The sequence below is a fragment of the Plecotus auritus genome (genome assembly GCF_963455305.1).
Source record: "Plecotus auritus genome assembly, chromosome: 7".
In the NCBI taxonomy this organism is placed as follows: domain Eukaryota; kingdom Metazoa; phylum Chordata; class Mammalia; order Chiroptera; family Vespertilionidae; genus Plecotus; species Plecotus auritus.
This window is the reverse complement of record NC_137774.1, coordinates 158577461-158600082: the sequence shown is the minus strand read 5'-3', so window position 1 is coordinate 158600082 and position 22622 is coordinate 158577461. Positions and strand designations below refer to the sequence as shown.

The window sequence follows — 22622 nt, the reverse complement described above, 5'->3', positions numbered from 1 at the left end:
AAAATTATTGTTCCAATATCTGTTTTAAATAGTCATTACCATCTCTATAGTATTGGTTGGTCAATACTGTATATGTACTTGATATTTAAAAACAAAAACAAATCAATTATCTAAAATTTTCTACCTCAGATTTTATAAAAAAATAGCTTCATTTATTGTGTTCTTGGTTCCCTATTTGTGAGCACACATGTACACACTGTCACACATACACTATTCTAATTATTTCCTACCTCTAAATCCTTTCCAAAATAGTTCCAATGTGTTTAAAATGTAAGTGGTCACTTATCTTCCACTCAAAATAATTTTATGGTGAACATTGGTCATTTATATTAATTAAAATTAGCAAAGTTTTAACTTTTCAAAATAGAAAGAAACCCCTATTAGTATATTGTGACCTTCACATTAGAAAAAATTGCATTGAGTGTACACATACTAAAACAAAGCATTCAATAAAATATTTTTTTCAAGAATTATTTATAGCTTCAGCAAGGTATTTCCATTTGTTGTTTGCAATACCATAAATGCATTTTAAATAATGTTTTTAAAGAGTTAAAGAAAGTTTTCATCATATAATTGAAATTCCTGATGCTAATACCTTTCTATAGTCTGTATTCTCATTAAGGTTTTGAAACACTATAAGGACAACATGATAGAAAATGCAAATAACTTACACATTTGTGAACCATTTCTGCAAATTCTTATAAAACTTGATGTTTTATTAAACTAGAAGATAAATGAAAATTTTACATGATATTTTATCATAAATAGCACAGTTTTCTTTATTAAAGATTTTGAATGTTTACCCCAAAGGTCAAAAAGTGGTAGTTAGATTTATTTCTGTCACTACTAATTCTAGTCATAGGATTATGAATATAGTAACTGTGACACATTTTATCTAGTATCACTTAATCTATGAAATATCATTATGAAATGCAGTTAATGATCCAATAATGGGTTCTCATCAAAATGAGATAATCTGGGAGAGTAAAAATAGCAGCACAAGATTTCAAAGCAGTATATTTTTATTTAATGTACACAATTTGGGTTATTTTAATCTACATTTTTATATCTAGAATTAAAAGTATCTTTAATTAAAAATAACAGAACATCCTATCTAATAAAAGAGTAATATGCAAATTGACCATCACTCCAACACACAAGATAGCTGCCCCTATGTGGGCAAAGATGGCTGCCCCCATGTGGACACAAGATAGCCACCACAAGATGGCCTGCAGGGGAGGGCAGTTAGGGGCAATCAGGCTGGCAGGGGAGTAGTTAGGGGGATGATCAGGCTGGTAGGCAGAAGCAGTTAGGGGCAATCAGGAAGGCAGGCAGGTAAGCAGTTGGGAGCCAGCAGTCCTGGATTGTGAGAGGGATGTCCGACTGCCCGTTTAGGCCCTATCCTACTGGGATCGGGCTGAAACGGGCAGTCGGACATCCCTCAAGGGGTCCCAGATGGGAAAGGGTGCAGGCAGGGCTGAGGGACACCCCTCAGCACGAATTTCGTGCACCGGGCCTCTAGTACTTATATTAAAGCCTATATTTTTATGCATGAACAGTATAAAATGTTTTACTTAAGGAACATTAATCATTTTCATTTCATGGACTTTTTCAGTGTTTCAAGGTCTTCAGTGTGAAATAGAACTAAAGTAATCTACCTGCGTATTATGCATTATATGCAGCAAGACCTCATAGAATTTGCCTAATATTAGAGCAAGAAAATGGCATATTGATATCTACATAGAAAATATGGGCAGTGGCTATGACAATAGACAGAATCTTTGATTTTTAATCAACATAAGGTTAGTGTTATAGTAATGAGTATGAAAGTATTCATGCTGTCATTAAAACTAAGCACATAATCAAATGTGAACAACTAACTGGGGTACATATTTTCAACATAACTTAGTGCCACTATCCTATGCCTGAAGTAAAACTCACCATGTATTCCTCCATGCAGATTCTGTGTGAGAGAAATAAAATGTTCAACCCTAAAAAGCTGCAAGGAATTTATTTCTGAGAGTTTAGTTGGCTAGATAGTCTTAAAAGTCCAAATGTTGTAAAACAAATATTTTTATATTATAAAGTGTCATTTCCTTTCATTTTAAATGTTTTGCAAACTCACAGAAAACAAGAGTAATTCCCAAAGGCGAAATAACACAACAAAAATAACTAAGAACTGGAAACAGATGGGGCCAGCAAAATGTGGCTATTGGCTTCACCATGGAAACCAACTGTCAATCTTAGCCACAAGATGGCTGTTAACTATGTGGAAGAATTTGGTTTTGAGACACTGTAAGGTGAAGGGGGGAAGGGCAACTGAAACTGAGACATAAACGGTAGGCCTTTGTAGGAAGAATGATCTAAATAAAAGGGAGAGCCACAAAAGAAAAAAAAATAATAATCCTTCAAAGCAAGACTTCAGGAATAAAATTTGTTTCTCAAAAAATTTAAAATGAAATTTTTATAAAGGACAATTACCATCTTTCTTCAGAAAGTTTAAGATGAAAAGTTAAAAAAGTACCTTTCCAAATGTATGGATAAATTATGGTGCATTCACATAACAGAATATTATTCAGCCATGGGCATAAACAAATATTTTCTCCACACAACAGCATGGCTGAATGTGGGGGAGATAATTGTGTGTGTGTGGTGGGGGGCAATCACAAAGATTATGATTTGCATCATCCATTTTTATAAAGTTTGAGAAATGACAGAACAAATCAAGGTTATTAGCAATCAGAAGGTTATCTTGGAGGGAGATAATGACTGGAAGTGTCTTCTGGTATGCTAACAATATTACATTCCTTAATTTGGATACTGATTTCACAGGAAAGTTTAATTTATAAAAATTCTTCCATGTATACATTTATGATCTGCACACATTTTGGCATATATGTTACTATTCTCAAGCACATTTGCTTACATTAAAAAGGAAGACAATATAATTTATTGTCTAAGAGATCATATTTGGTACAGTATTACTGGGTCCTTTCACTGTGGATAAATTTACTTCCATTGATGGAGCTCCACTATTCACTCTGCTCAAACTGCTGTCGTGGCTTGGATTCAAATTCACAATCAAACTCACAACACAAAGCAGACATCACTCTGCTTTAAGTAGACTTAGTCTTCAGAAAGAACTTATAATGGAAAACAATGTAGCATTCAAAGCAGCAGTACAACATAATTGTTGAGACTCCCAGTTACAAATTCCAATGACCTAACTTAAGAGTTGACATGTGGTCACCATATATGGTTATCTGCCCACACTTATTACTGATGGCTTGCCATATTCTAGGCTCCTCAGAATGTCCCCACACATACACCCTAAGCCACTAACTCACCTGTTCACTGTCTTTTGCTTTGATCAGAATGTTTCTTCCTCTTTCCAATTGCACTTCTCGATCAAGTCCAGTTTCCTTGAAAATAGCTCCCCCTTGTGTCCCTCTCTAAGTGGACAAATCCTTATCTAAATACCCAAGCTGAGCCTCCACTTTTGGGTCCACACCAAATCCAGTCCCCAAGGCCCCAAGAACATGCTACTCGATTGGGGCCAGTGATGGCTGAGTTATCAAAAATGCTGAGTACTGCTGGTGATGGTGAACTTCAAGTACATGTGATGATCTTTATGTACTGACTCACCCAGGCAGTTGTGAACTGATCATACCCAGAGATGTGTTTCAATATGTAAACAAGGCTTCCATGTTTGTCTTTTCTGAAGTGACAGAAACAAATCATCACTGGTTTGTAGCTGTCATATCACACTCACATGCACCCTTTTGGACATTACTCTGATTCCTGCAATAGCCACTTACCTGAAGAGAACAGAGCAGCATTTACCTTCCCATCCATGCAGGTATTCAAAAGAGATGTCCTCCTAGTTCACAGCCACGTGGTGTACCAGCTACTCACTGTTAGTCATAAACTGCACAGTCTAGTTCTCAGGCAATATTTCTTTTAAGCTTATAGAAGAAACAATATAAACATACGCAAGAAAATGCTATAGAAATGATCAATTTAATGGCTGTTAATAAGGAGAGTCATCAAGGAATCTAGTTTGATGTCTGATCTCTAAATCATCCAAATGCTTTTTTGGGAAAATCTTATAATGGGACTTCAGTTGGATTCTCATTTTCAAAAACAAACAAAAAACCTCTTAGGTTTCTTCTAACTTTGAACGTAACTCAGCACCACATGTAAGAGAAAAGGCTAAGAAAACCATTACCTTGCTTTGTGAAGCGAAGGCCTGTAAAAAGTGATAATTTCCTCTTCTGTGCTCCTTATCCATCTGGGTGCTTCTTTTCAATTGACCACAATTTCTTTCTATTTCCACCCCAAGGTTCTGTTTGCTAACCTAGATTTTGTGTTACTGACAATGATACGGAAAACACACAACAACAGTCTTAGCACAGCTTCCATTTTGTGTATTTCCAGAAAGAATTCATATGTTTTCATGGATTTCTGACCCATAAACTGAAACAGTTTATCAATATTTGTTATCAATACTGCCTACTTTTCTTTTTTAAATCCTCACCCGAGGATATTTTTCCATTGATTTTTGTAGAAAGTGGAAGAGAGAGGGAAAGACAGAGAGAACTACTGATGTGAGAGAAACACATTGTTTGATTGCCTCCTGCATGTGCCTCAACCAGAGGCTGGTCCAAGGAGGAGCCTGCAATCAAAGTACTTGCCCTTGATGGGAATCGAACCCAGGACTCTTTGGTCCACAGTTTGACATTCTATCCACTGAATCAAACCGGCTAGGGCCTGTCTACTTTTTAGGATGTGTATATATAGGGAGTGTCTTCCTTTTTAGTAAACTTTTTATTATACAATAGATTTAGATTTACCAAAAAAAGAAAACCAACTTGAAGACAGTACAAGAGTTCCCATAAACCCCAAACCACTGCTTAACTACTATCAATGCATTATTTTCAACCAAATTTATTCTTTATTCAGGTTTACTTAGTTTTTACTTACTTTTTTCAATTTCAAGATGCATCCAGGATATCATACCGCACTTAGCAGTCATGGCTCTTTAGCATCCTCTGGGCCAGTGGTCGGCAAACTGCGGCTCGCAAGCCACATGTGGCTCTTTGGCCCCTTGAGTGTGGCTCTTCCACAAAATACCACGTGCGGTTGTGCACATACAGTGCGATTGAAACTTTGTGGCCCATGCGCAGAAGTCTGTTTTCGGCTCTCAAAAGAAATTTTAATCTTGTACTGTTGATATTTGGCTCTGTTGACTAATGAGTTTGCCGACCACTGCTCTGGGCTATGACAGTGACAAAGATTTTCCTGTTTTTGTTGAGCTTAGTCAGGTATTTTGTAAAATGGTCCTCAACTGGGACTTGGCTGATGTTTTCCCCATGACTAGACTGGGGTTATGGGTTTAGGAGAGGAAAATCACTGAGGGAAAATCTCCTTGCTATCATATCATATCATATCATATCATATCATACAAGTATGCATATTGTAAACTGGCTTAACTCTGATGTCTGCCCTAATAATTGTGTTTGTCAGCTTTCTTTTTATGGCTTGATAGCTTATTTCTTTTTTATTGCTGAACTAGAGGCCTGGTGCAGGGATTCCCATACAGGTGATATCCCTCGGCCTGACTAGCAATTGAGACGATTGGGCCAGCCTGGGAGCAGGGTCAGGGCGGCGGCGGGGGGGGGGAACCACGGGAGGTTGGCTGACACACAGGAGATTGACTGTGTCAGCACACTGACCACCAGCGGGCAGCTCCACCATTGAGCGTCTTCCCCCTGGTGGTCAGTGCACATCATAGCTATTGGCCAGTCGTCTGGTTGTCCAGTCTTCCTGTCATAATGGTCACTTAGGCTTTTATATATATAGACTAGAGCCCGGTGCACAAAATTTGTGCATGGGGGGGTGTCCCTCAGCCCAGCCTGTACCCTCTCCAATCTGGGACCTCTTGAGGGATGTCCAGTAGGATCGGGCCTAAACAGGCAGTCAGACATCCCTCTCACAATCCAGGACTGCTAGCTCCCAATTGCTCACCTGCCTGACTTCCTGATTGCCCCTAACCGCTTCTGCCTGCCAGCCTGATCACCCCTAATCACTCCCCTGCCAGCCTGATTGCCCCTAACTGCCCTCCCCTGCAGGCCTCTTTTTGTTGAGCTTAGTCAGGTGTTTTATAGAATGGTCCTCAAGTGGGATTTGGCTGATGTCACCCCTAACTGCCCTCTCCTGCAGGCCTGGACCCCCCCAACTGCCCTCCCCTGCTGGCCATCTTGTGGTGGCCATCTTGTGTCCACATGGGGGCAGCCATCTTGTGTGTTGGAGTGATGGTCAACTTGCATATTACTCTTTTATTAGATAGTATAATATTCTGTTTCACAGATTTACCACAGTTAGTTTACTTACTTATTGAAGGGTTTCTTTGTTGCTTTCATTTGGGGACAATTATAAATAAGGCTGATATAATCATTTGCACACAGGTTTTCCTGTAAACATATGTCTTTAAATCAATTTGTATATACTAGGAGCACAATTTCTGGGTAATCTAGCAAGAAGACTAAGAATTGTCCAAATGTCCAAAGTAGCACTGCCATTTGCATTCCCACCAGCATTTAACCAGTTCTCCATTCTCACTATCACTGTCTCAACTGTGATGGTGGTTTATGACTATATAAAATGGCCAAACTCATCAAACTGAATACCTTACTAGAAGGGCTTTTTGTTGTTGTTGTTTTTTGGGTGTTTTTGTTGTTGTTGTTGTTGTTGTTGTTATTGTTTTGTATGTAAATAGCACCTCAACAAAAGTGAAAACAAACAAAAAATTAGAAAAAAATGAACTCTGCTCTTTTGATACACATTTAATTTTTATTTTGACCCTTACCTTTCTCTCAGCTTGTCTTCCACCAGTTTTCTCTTCAGTCTCATCAACTTGTCCAATGAAGGTTCAGCTGAGTAAAGATTCTGGGGGTTCTCCTCTTATCGGTTCCTCCCACAAGGACACTCTCCTCCTTTGCCACCACTTTTCTTAGCTTGCCCAACCACAACCTTTTGTTATAGAAAAGATTACAAGTAACCCCATAAGAGAAAACTCTCATGATAAACTTTATTTAAGGTTCCCTGTTGTCTGTTCTTATAATAAACTATACAAAAATAAATGCTCACACTCACTAAACTAGAATTATTTGTTAGTATTAGTCTTTCTCACCCTGATTAAATGTTAAAAATTATTTTTCAGAGATAATGTCTTTCTTGTTCATTGCTTCTTTGTTGTAAAGAACTCTAAAAGTAGGTTCTTAAATATATGTTAAGTAAATGTATACATTTAAAAAATGTTTCATAATCTGGCATATTACTTTGCTAAGGTTACCATGACAAAATACCACAGACTGGGTTTGCATTGAGTTATATTAGAGTAGGGCCCACCCTAGCAGCCTTAGTTTAACTTAGTCATGTTTTTAAAGGCTTTATCTCCAAATGTAGTCACATTCAGAGGTACTGGGTGTTACAGCTTCAACTTACCAATTTTGAGGGGGACCCAATTCAGGCAATTACATTTGCTGGAAAATGAATAGACTATAGATAACAAAGAACACATTTGCTCTTGTTTTTTTTTTTTTTTTTTTTTTTTTTTTTTTTTTTGTCTTCCTGTTTTGTTTTGTTTTCTTTTTGGTCTGATAATCTCTTGGAGAGTGAATTCTGAGGACAAGAATAATGCCTTATTTCCCTTTCCATCTCTTCACACCTAATAGACTGGTAATTAGTAGAGAGTGAAAAAAACATTTGTTAAATTTCACTGCATTAAACTGAATTAAATGTAAGGACACAAATGAGCTAATTCACCATTAAACAATGGATGTTCACTTAGCGTACACAGATTCTTAATGTGGAACTTGAGTGAGAGACCAGCATCCTCTTTGATTGTCCTCTGGGTCTTTAAAATTTTCCATTCATTTTCTTACCAACTTAATGTGTTAATAAAATCTACAACAGATCAATACTCTCTGGGAACAGATATTTTTAATGCAGTTTTCCAGGTTGGATTATGCTGTGAATTAATAAGGACAAGCAAAAACCACCAGAATTGCCACAGAAAGGTAATCAAATCCACTTTATTTTTTAAAAATATTTTTATTGATTTCAGAGAGGAAGAGAGAGGGAGAGAGAGATAGAAACATCAATGATGAGAGAGAATCATTGATTGGCTGCCTCCTGCATGTCCCATACTGGGGATCAAGACCACAATACGGCATGTGCCCTGGCGGGGAATCCAACCATGACCTTCTGGTTCATAGGCCGATGCTCAACCACTGAATCACCAGCTGGGCCACTTAATGCTTTAAGACTAACTTTGAAAAGTTAATCAAGTGTTAGGCATGTATTGTATGTTTGCTCAACAATACTAAGCTTCGGATTCTTTTTAGCACAACTTGCTTACTTTATAATTATTTTAAAACTCATGAGTCTGGATATATGCCCAACTATTTCAACTGTATGAAAATAGTTAAAATATGCCTTACATGTGAGAGTTTTATCTATTAGCATTCTTTACACAATTTCAAGATGCTTAAGTTGTAGCTACAAAAACAGGATGAAATTGAATCAGGTTTTCTAGAACATTTACATCTCTCAGAAGTGGAAGGTGTTTGATCATTTTTGGAATATAAAATAATAAATTTGATGTGATATGCTTTCATGTATGTATCTATCGCATGAATAAATGAACTCAATATGCTATTTCATATAAATCAAGTAACAAAATGCTTTCAAAGCAATTAATTTTTTTGTCATTAAATTTAAAATTTTACAACATATATATATATTTCAAAATAAAAACCTAAGAAGTGTAAACAGTACATTTATCTTTTCAAAGTATTTGCATATCTATAATAATAAAAAGGTAATATGCTAATTAGACCAAACGTCCTTCCGGGCGTCATTCTGAACGTCTTTCCGGACGAAGCTGGGGCCTGAGTGCCTGGCGGCAGCAGCTAAAGGAAAGCAGCCTGGGTCCCAGGTGCCAGAGGGAAGTCGGTGCTGGCAGCCGGGGGAAGGAAGGGCTACTCTTGCGAGAATTTTCGTGCATCGGGCCTCTAGTGTCTTTCATAACAACTGAGAAACAACATTTACTTATGGGATGATGAGTAAATTTCTGTGTGTGTGTTTTGTTTATTTGTTTGTTTTATATCTAATAATCTCAAATATTTTATTGAATTCAACCAGAATTAAGATTTTTGCAATAAGATTAATATACAAATAAGTGAAAATGATTCTACAACATAACTGGACAAACTTTCTGAATTTGAGAAGTGAATAATATATGCAATTCTCATTTTATTAACTGACTTGGGCCAACAAGTGAAAAACATAACATTCCTTTTGATCATTTCCTGTGTGATCCCTGTAGTGTACTTCAAGTAATAAAGAATATATCTGACTACAGACTAACAAAGAGATATATAGGAGAAGCACTGATTATAATGATAAATGTCCCAAACAGTGGAAGGAGCATTTTGCCAGAGGACGCAGAGGGATGGGTTTGGGGACCTGGACCTGGAGCTGGAGCTGAAGTAGACTTGTCGATATCGTCTTGACTTTTATATCCGGGTAATGGAAAATATTCTGACATTTTAATTCCAGGCATATGAATGGGTTCATGGCTCTTCATACCAGGTAAGACAGTGGATTCCTGGCTTTTTATTCCAGGATCTTCAAGCTTCTGTTTTTTAGCACCGGGGCTGGCAACATAGATGGGTAGAGAATATTCCATGTGCTCAACACAATCTGCCATTTTTATTCCTCCTAGAAATGCACACTCATATTGGCTGCAGGTCTTGTTTGTGCTTCGAAGGATAAGATTATTGCTAGCCCCATCCTGTGACACATGAAAAATCTCATTCAGAGGTTTCATAATAATTCTTTCATTTTCTTTATCAAAAAATGTTCCAATGGCAACTCCAAAGCATGTGTGAATGGTTAACAGAATGTGTCGGTCAGTTGCTGCTTGAGATTTGGCTGAATGTGCCAAAGAGAAACGGCAAAATGTGGCTTGGTTTAGCCCTCCAAAGGTAAATGGATCCCTTGGCTTGTGCTCTACACCACGTTTTTGTAGCTATCCTCTCACCAGGGCTTCTCCGCAATTGCAGGGCTCTGGCCAGGTAAAAATGCAAAGCTTTGAACTGGAAGCCATCGACAGCATCTTTCCAAGATTGGCCAGCCATCGTCACAGCTTCATGGAACAGATGGTAAAAGGAAGTTTGCTCTTGAGCTTCAGAAATATATGCCATCAAGGCTATTCCATGGTTTTCCTTAAAACTCAGAGGGGGAGAGAGCTGAGTCTTCCGAGCTTCCCATTTTCCCACACATCCTCGGAAAGCTAGTGGGTCTGGCAAGTGACTCCGTTGTTTGTCTGGAGAAGTTGAGGAAAGCTGCCTGTGGCCCGCTTTTGTTCCCATGCTGCCTTGTACCTGTGTGTGTGTTTTAGGAGAGGTTTTTTGGGGGGAGGGCCAGGATTGGTTGGAATTTTTACCTGCTCTACCATTTCTGTTTAAGCAACTTTTTTTTTTCTTGAGCCTGAGGGAGTGCACTGATATTTCTCAATATAAATGATTATAAGAAGCCCAACCTACACTAGAAGGGATGACCAATATCACACAGGAACTAACAATCATGAGTGTTATGAAAGGACAAATAAAGAATTATCTGGAATGTGATATAAAAGGATATTAGGTTCAAAAGCAACAATTAGAATAAGAAGGAATAGAAAGTGCTCAGCTCAGGGAGGCTCTCCTGGTCCAAACCGGACTTCAGCTCCCAGTTCTTCAGTGGGAAAATGTCACAGGCCAAGAGCCACGTCTGTCACCTCCTTAGTTTGCTTCTCTCAGGACTGTCACCTGTGGTGCCCGTCATTCACTAACCAGAAACTGGTCCTTAAAGTGTATTATTCAGGTTTATATTATTTATGATGACACAGCCTGTCTGGTAGCAGACTTTAACTTTACTAGAATTAATAGTTTTATTTTATTTTAAAATGTACTTAAAATACATTTTCCTAATGAAAAATGATGCCAAGTAACCTTTCACCTGGTAGTGCTTTCAAATATTCTCTTCTGTGATTTACCTGTTATTTAACTTGTACCACTCCTTCACATGTGGTTGTAAACACTGAGAAGGTCATTTTTATGCTTTTCAAATCTGTATTTAAGAGACAGCGCCATAGTTCACAATCCACCAGAACTCGTCATTCAAACTCTGGTAATCAAGCACCGTGGCCACTAACTCTGCCAAAGTCTTGTTCCATTAGGCCACTTTAGTGATAATTTTGCTGTTTTGTTATCGTGTGTCATGCACTATTAATTCCCATTTCCAAGAGGAACAGCATCATCTTTGCCTTCAAGTCCATCCAGTTCAGAAAAGCAATCTCAATTTTCCAATTTTAAGGGTCTAATTTTGTTTTCAAATATTGTGTCTACTGCTAGTCAATACAGGAAAAATATGCAGTCTATGTATTTTATCAGAAAGTGTTAAGTTCAAGAATTTAGGTTAACCATCTTAGAAATGGCAGTGTATTAGTTCACTTGGGCTTCCTTAATTCCACAGACTGGGTGGCTTAAACAACATAGATGTATTTCTTCATAGTTCTGGAGGTTACAAGTCAAAGATCAAGGTTCTGTCAAGTTTGGTTTCCTCTGAGACCTCTTTCTTTGCCTTACAAGTGTCCACCCTCTTGCTGCCTCTTCTCATGGTTGTGAATCTGTGCATGTTTGATTCCATCCCTGTGATTCACGTTACCAAATGAGGTAGAGGCAACACTGTGCCAGTTTCATTAAATGCCTTAAGAAACCATAACAGTTTCCATGTTTGCACTCTTGGAAACCCTGAGCAATCATTATGTAAGAATTACAGCTGGTGAGAATGCATGGTAAAGGCGCCAGGAAGAGGCTATCCGGACACAGCAAAGAGGCAGGAGACTATAACTCAGGCATTCAGTGTCTTGATGATCCAACCTACCAGCCTTTCCCAATAAGACATCAGACACATGAGTGAAGCCATCAAGGAACACCTATCTGACTGTAGTTTGGTAAGTGGGTCCAATAGAGAGGTATGTAGGAACACTCAAGAGGTTCTAAAACTACACAGTTATAACAACTAATAAAATTATAATTTTATTAAGCCATTAGGTTCTAGGGAAGTAGGTAACACAATAACGTAAAACCAAAAAACACCAAACACTGTCAACTAAGCTCTAGGTGTATGACCAGGCTTGGCCAATTGTTTGTTCTCATCCTGGAGAAATATGTCATTGTTAAATGGGATTAGGTGAATCTGACAGCAATGAAACATTAATTCATATTTAGTTATGCAACTCCTGTAGCCCACAACAAAGACTGGCAAGTGAACTATTTCTCTTTTTTTCTTTTTTTGGATTTTTTTTTCTCTTTATTGATTAAGGTATTACATATATGTCCTTATCCCCCCATTGCCCCCCCCCCACCATCCGCTCATGCCCTCACCCCCTTGGTGTCTGTGTCCATTGGTTAGGCTTATATGCATGCATACAAATTATTTGGTTGATCTCTCCCCCTTACCCCCACCCTCCCCTACCTCACCTCTGAGGTTTGACGGTCTGATCGATACTTCTCTGTCTCTGGATCTGTTTTTGTTCACCAGCTATTTCTATTATTAGTTGGAAACACCTGGAATTCTCTACCATGAAGTATAATAAAAGCAAGATTTTGCAAGAACATTTTCCACTTTTACTTAAAGGGGAGTAAATTTTAAAAGCTATAAGGCATTATACCTGTTTCATTTAGTAAATTAACAAAAAAAATCAGAAAGCACAAATCTTTCCCACTAGAAAATATAATATTTAGATAAATGGAACTGGGAGTGGGGATCTGGAAATGTGTGATATTAGATTCTGTTCCACTAAAAAAGAGAGGACATGACTAAGCACTTAAATATGTGCAGACATCTAGATAGCATGTAGTAGGTCTAGGTGCTGTGAGTAGTCTTAACCAAGTTTTAGGCTAAATGACTAAGACCTGGTCTCAGTAGTTACATATGCTATATTAAGTGTCACTGCCAGAAATTCTTTGGTATAATGTCGATGAAGAAATTGCAAGGCTATTGGGCCTATTACTTCTGAAGTGACATTTTCTTGTGTTATATGTCGCTAGTATTACCACTCCACTGATAGTTTCTACTGAGAAAGTTCACAGGCTGAAAGAGCCTAGGGAGACATGACAATAAAATGTAATGTGTGTATTTGATGGTATACCCGAGCAGAAAAGAAAAGGACAATAATAAAAACTAATGATATACAAATAAAGTAAGGACCCTAGCTCATAATAATGATGCATGAATATTGGTTCATTAGTTATCACAAATGTACCATAAAAATGTAAGTTGCTAACAGTAGAGGAAACGGGGTGTAGGATATTAAATAAAGCAGATACTAGATTCCTTGAAGAGAACCATAAAAATTATGGGAACTGTGATTTTAATCTTCCTCTTAGTTTTTTCTACAAGGACTTTCAGTTAAGGGTGACTTTGCACTAAAACAAAAGGATCTGATCAGTCCTTAGCATTAGAGGACATTGTTTCTGAAGTAATGTGAACTACTTTGGACATAGTAAGTCACTTGATACGTTGGTGACAGGTGAGATTCATAGTGAACAGATTACATAGACTATTTTCACATCAGTATGTCCCAAAGAAAGTCAGGTAGGAATCAGATCACATTTTATGTTTACTTTCTTTGTTAAATATTTTTTAATATATGTTATTGATTTTTTACAGAGAGGAAGGAAGAGGGATAGAGAGTTAGAAACATCGATGAGAGAGAAACATCGATCAGCTGCCTCTTGCACACCTCCTACTGGGGATGTGCCCGCAACCAAGTTACGTGCCCTTGACCGGAATTGAACCTGGGACCTTTCAGTCCACAGGCTGACGCTCTATCCACTGAGCCAAACCGGTTTTGGCTGTTTACTTTCTTTGTAACTGAATTTATGTCAGAATGGTAATGCTCATGAATTGGCAAAACCACCACATTATCTCACTGAATAAATGGGCAACATATGTTTTGATAAGCAGGTCCAAACAGATCCCTTTTAAACTACTGGAGATCTCCCATTCCATCATAAGAATACACCAAAAGTCATCTCTTGCTAGGAATGAAATTTAAGATAATACATTACCAAACACAATATACAAAATACCTCAGCACAGAATTAATTTATAATCAATAAAGAATATATACAAAATTTATAGATAAAGAAAACTAGTCCACCTCCTTAATTTCTAGAAACATTACTCCAAAGCAGGTTAAAATTGTGATAAAAAATATCATTACTTATTGAAAGAATTGATAGTAAAAATGTAAGAATTGTCTCAAAAAAGACATGCAAAACTTGATTGACAACAGAAGATGATGTGAGTTGACAAAGTTAAAAAACATATGAAAGACAAACAATAACCATTGTTGAAAATAACCCCATATAAGATACAACACAGGAAAACAAACATTACTGAAAATAGAGATACATTCAAAAGTAAGACTTAGAAAAACATTTTTTAAAGATTAAACAATACTATTAATTGAGGTTATATATTGATAATGTTCTATGTGTTTGTCTAAAATAGGCCAGACTCAATTTATGATAGAGATTGGCATAAATTATGTATGCATCTATATGTAATATATTATTATTATACTAGTAATTATAAAGCAAATTTTTTAAAAGTGATATCTAGATAAAGTGACTGTAGTGTCAATTGGATTATGTGGGAAGTCCCTAAAGCAGTGAGTAGGGTAACCTTAAGGTGAGAAGAGACAGAGAGTAACTATTCAAATCCTCTTGGAAGATGCATCCAAGGTCCTAAATACTTGTTCTGAATTCCATACTTCCAACTCACATAGTCTAAGGCTGTGATCTTTTTAGTTTTATAACACCTTTATAATAATTCTTATCATCAAAACATATTTTGATTATAAAACAAGCAAGAAATCAATAAACAAAAGAAACAAGGAAACAAAAAATTAAGACTGCTGCATCATTCAAAATGAATAAAATTACTTTTAATAATGCATAAAACAATTAAATCATACCAGAGATTTGAAAATCTATGGGATTAAGTAATAACAGAATTCTACATATCAAAATACATAGAATTAAGTCAAAACACATTTATGGATATCCAGGTCTCACACTCTGCCTAGGAAAAGTTAACAAATGAGTATAGCATCACATTTATAGGTTACTAAAAAAAAACTAAAGAATAAACCTAAATAACTTAAAAAGGGCAGAGGTAAAATTACACATAGTAATTAGTTAATAAAGAACTTGTCATATTGTGAAATTAAAGCTGCTTTAAATTATTGTGAGCAGAAAAAGAGTCACTGAATACACAAACTAGCCCTACAAATATAAGGGGACTAAAATTATTTTTATATCACCCCTTAACATAAAGGAGAAAACGAAAATGTACTATTAACTTATTTATTTGAAAACATTTGAAATAATGAATTTAGACAAAATTAGTTATTTTCCTGGAAAATATAATTTCTAAAATTGGCCCAGTACATCAGTTAAAGTAAAATACTTCTCGGAGAAGTTTTAAAAATATCAATAATAGTAACTTTCTTTCTCTTTCTTCCTTCCATACTTCTTTTTTTTAAAAATATGTTTCTAGCCCAGCCAGTGTTGCTCAGTGGTTGAGCATCATTGACCTATGTCACAGGAGGTCACAATTCGATTCCAGGTCAGGGCACATGCCCAGGCTGCAGGCTCGATCCCCAATGTGGGGTGTGCAGGAGGCAGCCAATCAATGATTCTCTCTCATCATTGATGTTTCTGTCTCTCTTTCTCTCCCTTTCTCTCTGAAATCAATAAAAATATATTTTTAAAAATAAATAAGATATGTTTCTGTTGATTTTCTAGCAAGAGGAAGGGAGAGGGAGAGAGACAGAAACATCGATAGGCTGCCTCCCTTTTACTCCTCCTTCTTTTACATTTTGAATAAAAGTAGAAGACAAAGGCAGAATTGATAGAATTAATATAATATTCAGTTAACATAAGTGTGTAATAATAAGATAGAAACAACTCTATTGTAGAGGTAAGATCACATATTTAATCCAGGAGTGTGTGGAAAGAAAACAAAATAAATGAGTTGCAATTAAACCTAGCAACAGGCTTCCTAGACACAATGCTTATTTTTCATTAGAATTGGAAGAGCACACTCCTGGGAATTAGAATGTTTTATAGGAAGATTCTTAGCTTTATGTTAATTAAAAAGCAGAAGTAACTTCAGACTGAGTAAAGAAATAGCAATTGCTTTTAGCATAGGAAAGCACCAGAAAGAGCTTCATGGCATTTAATTGCTATGTGTGAATTTGAAGTTAATAGTATTTCACTCTAATAATTTATCACTCTGCATTTAAAAAAAGCCTCTTAACTACTTATTGCCTACTTGCTTTGGGTATCAAAATGTTTCTTCAGGTTATAAATTTTTGCTGTTATTTTGTGTTTTCTTTTATTGTAAACAAAATAATGAAACAATATTTTGCTAAAAATAAAGATTCAAACATATAAACAAATCAAATGTATTACGTTTATTTTCAATTCTTATATTTTTTACTAAAATCTCTATTTTGACACTGAAATAATAATATCCATTGCAATACATTTCAAATAGGTATTAGTAAAATATATTTAATGTATTTCTCAGTGGAAATAATGTGGCTACGTTGCAAACTTTAAAAAAAGAAAAGAAAACTTTAATCTAAAAATATTTTGCTACATTATTATCAAAAATTTTGTAAGATTCATCTAAGTAAACTATGTAAATAATAAATAAATTTTCAATCCAAAAACAGACTTTTACAGAATATCAATTTAATGCATTTTCATATACTAAATATTTTAAATTAAGAATCAAATATTTCAAAAATTATTACACATACCCACAATTGTCAAAAGTAAACATCTATATTAAGGAATGGAAGCATTAGTTGAATGAAGAAAGTCACTTCTAGTGTCTAGTTACCTGTTCCAGAATCAAAACAAAACAATTTCAAAGTAACAACGAAAGTAAATTTTATAAAATATTTTTCAGAAAAGAAAACTGACTTTGCAGACTTGATACAAGATGCCATCTTTGCTGAAGTCTCAGATTAAGGAAATCATATGAAAACCATGTACTAAAAATTGTTTTGTCTTTTCATATAGCTCTTAGAACAATTAATATAGGGTCTTATTGCTACTCTTCCTTAAACGTTAATACTTCTTTTGTTCTGAGGAAATGTGTGGCATATCATGTTGATAGATAAGCTATTCTGTAAGGTTTCAGATAGTAGTGTTGGTAAAGACAAGTTCAGAAATATATTGAACTTTTAGGAAAAATCACTGTCCTATCCATAGTAATACAATATCAAAGTCTCAGTATCCGTCTTAGTTCTTGCTCTGTTGATTACTTAACAATGACAATAGGTAGATCAGGTTCGGTGAAAGGGAGCTCACGTGTTTTAAGCAAAGAGGTCCTTTAGTCCCGGGATCAGAACCACCCCATCATTGTCTTATTGCACAAGCACTGGGGTTGGCAAGGAGAGAGGCTGGCTGGTTGGCATTAACCTTGTTGAATGTAACCTCTGCAGTGGAACTTGATTTAAGCCATACAGATCATTACTCATTATACTAGAGGCCCAGTGCATAAAATTCATGCATGGGTAGGGTCCCTAGCAGCTGCTGGCTGCCGACCATGGTCTCCCTTCCCCAGCTGCCCACCGCCAGCCTGGCCTTCTTTCCCTGGCTGCCTGCTGCTGGCCTGGGCCTTCCTTCATTCCACACTGCCCCCTGATGATCAGTGCACGTCATAGTGAGCGATCAAACTCCAGAGGGGACACTTTGCATATTAGGCTCTTATATATATAGATATATAGATAGATACATTCTGAGAACTCTAACGATGTGCCTTTTCCTCAGAACTCCTTAGGTTTTGCTGGATCAGTCTTGAGAAGGAGTTCGTATGGTTTACTCCCCCTACCTTTTTGCCTCTTGGAATTTTTAGAGATAATGTTATTTGTTTTGTTTTGAATTTGCCACTAGACTGCAAGTACAATTGAACTTCAGTCATTTCATAGTACACAGACACCTCAGCAGTTTAAGTTTTCAAAATACTTTCTATAACAAAGGATGTGCAATGTAATTATCACTAAAACTATCCCATGTAGTATTACATTGTGTAAATGTACCACAGCTTTTTTATCCATTTGTCTACTGATGGACACTGGGGCTGTTTCCAGATCCTGGCTATAGTAATTAACACTGCAATGAACATACGGGTACATGTATTCTTCTAAATTAGTGTCTCAGGTTTCTTTGGATAAATTCCCAGAAGTGGAATCGCTAAGTCACGATGCGGTTCCATTTTTAATTTTGTGAGGTAACTCCTTACTGCTTTTCACAGTGGTTGCACCAGTCCCCGTTTCCACCAACAATGCACCACGAGGGTCCCCTTTTCTCCACAACCTCACCAACACTTGTTGTTTATTGGTTTATTGATGATTGCCATTCTGACAGATATGAGGTGATATCGCATTGTGGTTTTAATTTGTGTTTCTCTGATGATTAGTGACATTTGAGCATATTTTTATATGTTTATTGGCCATCTGTATGTCCTCTGTGGAGAAATGTCTATTCAGGTCTTTTGCCCATTTTTTAATTGGATTGTTTGTTTGTTTTTGATTTTTATAAGAAAATTTTATTTACCTTTTGTGACAACATGGATGGAGCTGGAGAACAGTATGCTAATCAGAGAAAGACAAATATCACATGATTTCACTCATATGTAGAGTTTAATGAACAAACTGAACTACCAAGCAATATAGAGACAGACTCATGGACAGAGAGCAGGCAGACAGCTCTGGGCGGGGTAGGGGGGGGTGTTAATGCTGGATGTCTGTAGGGATTAAGCAAAATATAAAAAAAAAAAAAGAGAAAGATCTCATAGACATGGACAACAATGTGGTGAGGGGATGTGGGGGGGGGTAGAATGGGGCATAGAGGGGATAAAGGGTGATTTAAAAAACACACAAAATAAAATGAATGTGAGATGACAACCCTCCAAAAATTAAATAAAATAAAAATTTTCTCATGTTTCTCATACAATTTACTACAAAAAATGCAAAATGGTGTATATTATTACAACTTTATAACTGTCAGCATAGTTTTCTTCACTGCCCTTGAAATGCATATTGTTCCAAAAGTGCCATTTTTACAGATATCTATATTTCTATATAACATTAGTACATTTTTAGAGCAGTTTTAGGTTCACAGTAGATTGAAAGGAAGGTACAAAATCTTCATATACATCCCCTAAGCCTACACATGGATGACCTCCCTCATTATCAACATCACTCACCAGACTGGTACATTTGTTAAAATTGATGAACCTACATTGATGCATCATTATAACACAAAGTCCATAGTTTACTTTACGGTTCACTCTTGGTTTAGATACATGTATAATGGCATGTATCAATCATTACAATGTCATATGGAGTATTTTCATTGCTTTAAAAACTCTCTGTGCTCCTCCTATTCATCCTTTTCTCCCACCAAACCCCTGACAATCACTAAAATTTGTATTGGTTCATAGTTTTGCCTTTTCCATTATATCATGTACTTTCAATCATATATTATATAGACTTTTCAGATTGCTTTCTTTCACTTACTAGTATGAATTGAAATTTCCTCTATGTCTTTTCATGGCTTAAAAGTACAATTTTTATTAAGTGCTGAGGAATATCTCAAGGTCTGAGTGTATCTAGTTGATTTATCCATTTACCTACTGAAGGACATTTTGGTTGTGTCCATGTTTTTGCAATTATAAATAAAGCTGCTGGAAACAACAGAGTGCAGATTTTGCATGAACATAAGTTTTCAACTCCTTTAGATAAATACCAAGGTGAATGATGTCTGGACTGTATGGTAAGAATATGTTAAATTTTGTAAGACAGTGCAAAACTGCCCTCCAAAGTGCCAGTACTATTTTGCATTCCCACAGCAATAAATAAAGGTTTCTGCTGCTCCAAATCCTTGACAACATTTGGTATTGTTAGTGGTCTGAATTTGGGCCATTCTAATAAGTGTATAGTTATACCTCACTGTTATTTTAATTTGCATTTCCCAGAAGAAATATAAATTTGAGCATCTCAGATATTTTTAAAATGCAATTAAATATAACAGAAATGTGATTTCAGTGTTTCTTTCTTAAAAAGCCTCTTCTTGGGAAAAAATATAATTGACTAAAAACTCATGAACTTTAATGGGTTCATGGAATGGATCTTAGACCTAAACTGAGCCACAAACAATACACTAAATATGCAAAATAAACCCATAGTCTCTGGACAGTCTTGGCAGCTTATTAGAAAGGCTAAACTTTATCATTGTTAATAATCTTATAATTTAGAGTTGTTGCATGAATACTGGACCTGAAATCTCCATCTATCAAGATTTCTTTTCTTATACATATGATTTCAAGTAAAAATACCACAAATACTTGGGTGACTTACATTCAATCCGTATAGGAATGTACATAAGTCTTTCTAAGTAAATAAATTTAAACTTAATTTATGGCAACTCAAAGGAAAGAGACTAAATAAAATCAAGATGCACCTAGTAACACCACTGATCCACAATGATAGATTATAATAGATCCAGCTGAGAGTGCAGAAACTAAGTCATCATGAATAAATATATTGTAAAGAAAGCCTTGAACAGCTTAATAAAATTCTGTAACTCACTGCCTCGGCTTGATGTACTGTGTCAGCACCAGCAAAGATACACATAGTTTTGGTAAATGTGATTGAGCTTAAATTCTGATGATGTGAAAGAGGTTGACTAATATTAGCAACCATAGAACTTAAATTTCCTTGTGAAAATTTTTGAGCCACATTTGTGACTCCTAATATTATATTTTGTTTCAACACTTTCTTTGAACTGATAAAATACACAACTCTATTTTTATTCATTTTCTTTTAGTTTTCCCTGAGTTGTAAAATGCCTAAATGAGTCTCAGTTTGGATGTCTCATGAACACAAAAATTTTAGCAAAAATTAGCTGATCGTTTCTATCCTATCTAATAAAAGAGTAATATGCAAATTGACTGTCACTCCAACACACCCCATGTGGTCAAAGATGGCTGCCCCCATGTGGACACAAGATGGCCGCCACAAGATGGCCAGCAAGGGAGTGCAGTTGGGAGGGACCAGGCCTGCAAGGGAGGGCAGTTAGGGGTGATCAGGCTGGCAGAGGAGGGAAGCTGGGGGCAACCGGGCCTGCAGGGAAGGGCAGTTGGAGGGGACCCAGGCCTGCAGGGGAGGGCAGTTAGGGGTGACCAGGCCTGCAAGGGAGGGCAGTTAGGGGCAATCAGGCTGGCAGGGGAGCAGTTAGGCATCAATCAGGCTGGCAGGGGAGTGGTTAAGGGTTGATAAGGCTGGCAGGCAGAAGCAGTTAGGGGCAATCAGGAAGGCAGGCAGGCGAGCAGTTGGGAGCCAGCAGTCCTGGATTGTGAGAGGGATGTCCGACTGCCCGTTTAGGCCCTATCCTACTGGGATCGGGCCTAAATGGGCAGTCGGACATCCCTTGAGGGATCCCAGATTGGAGAGGGTGCAGGTTGGGCTGAGGGACACACCCCCCATGCACTAATTTCATGCACTGGGCCTCTATTTAAATATAAACCTCTTTTCATTTTTGATGTCTTATTATTAAACTTTATTAATACTTAAAGTTCTCTTATTTGGCCATACATCCAGATACAAACTGGCTTAACAGTTATCACTTCTTATTGAAATTGCAAGGTATTCCTTTTTTGCCTGGAAAAAAGGAATGGAATATCCAACCCATTTTCAAAGTTTTGGAAACTAATTTTTCAAAATCACAATAACTTTTTAGTTGTAGTCATGCTTTCCTAAAGAAAATAAGATTTTTTTTTTATATAGTTTGACTTTCCTGGATTTACTCTAGAAGTTTTTCTCTCCCTCCCATCAATGTATCAATCTCTACACCTTAACTATAGCTATACCAAGTATTCCCATGATACGAAATAAATTGTTGGTCTCCTAGTGCCATTTTCACATATGCTTCTTAATATCTGCAAATGGCATACCAGCTTTCTGATATTTCTGATATTTCTTTACATTTAACCCATGATAAACCCTTCTTCCTTCTGGAAATATTTTCTATAAGCTGTTTAATGCATATATATTCCACTCAAGGTCTGAGTGTATCTAGTTGTATCTCATTGTAATAACTACTTGTTTTTTCTGCCACTACCTGGGAGATTGATAATATGTGTTCAATTCCTGAGTTCCTAGAATTTGGCACAAAACCCAAGACATAAGTGACTTTCATAATTAAATGCATAAATAGTTAATATGTAAATAATATACAGAATATATTAACACACAATTAGTGATCTGACAATATATTTAATCTTGCAGTTAGATAAAAATGTAAAGCATATAAATTGTAGAATTTATGTTAAATCTCTCAGATAGCCCCACCTACAAAAACTCACTTCCTCAAATACAGGAACAAAATTATGTCTACTGACTTGATAGTATGTTTGGCCTT

At 36.5% G+C, this 22622-nt stretch overlaps 1 protein-coding gene across 1 annotated transcript; it reads right to left on the bottom strand.

Annotated features, from left to right (window-relative positions):
• Positions 1 to 9421: 9421 nt before the first annotated feature.
• On the bottom strand, positions 9422 to 10439 carry LOC308252784 (ecto-ADP-ribosyltransferase 3-like; the record flags this gene model as incomplete). The annotated part of the gene is given in 3 exon segments (XM_080677483.1): positions 9422 to 10080; positions 10083 to 10104; positions 10107 to 10439. Coding segments are annotated over 3 exon segments (1014 nt in total).
• Between the last annotated feature and the right edge of the window lie 12183 nt (positions 10440 to 22622).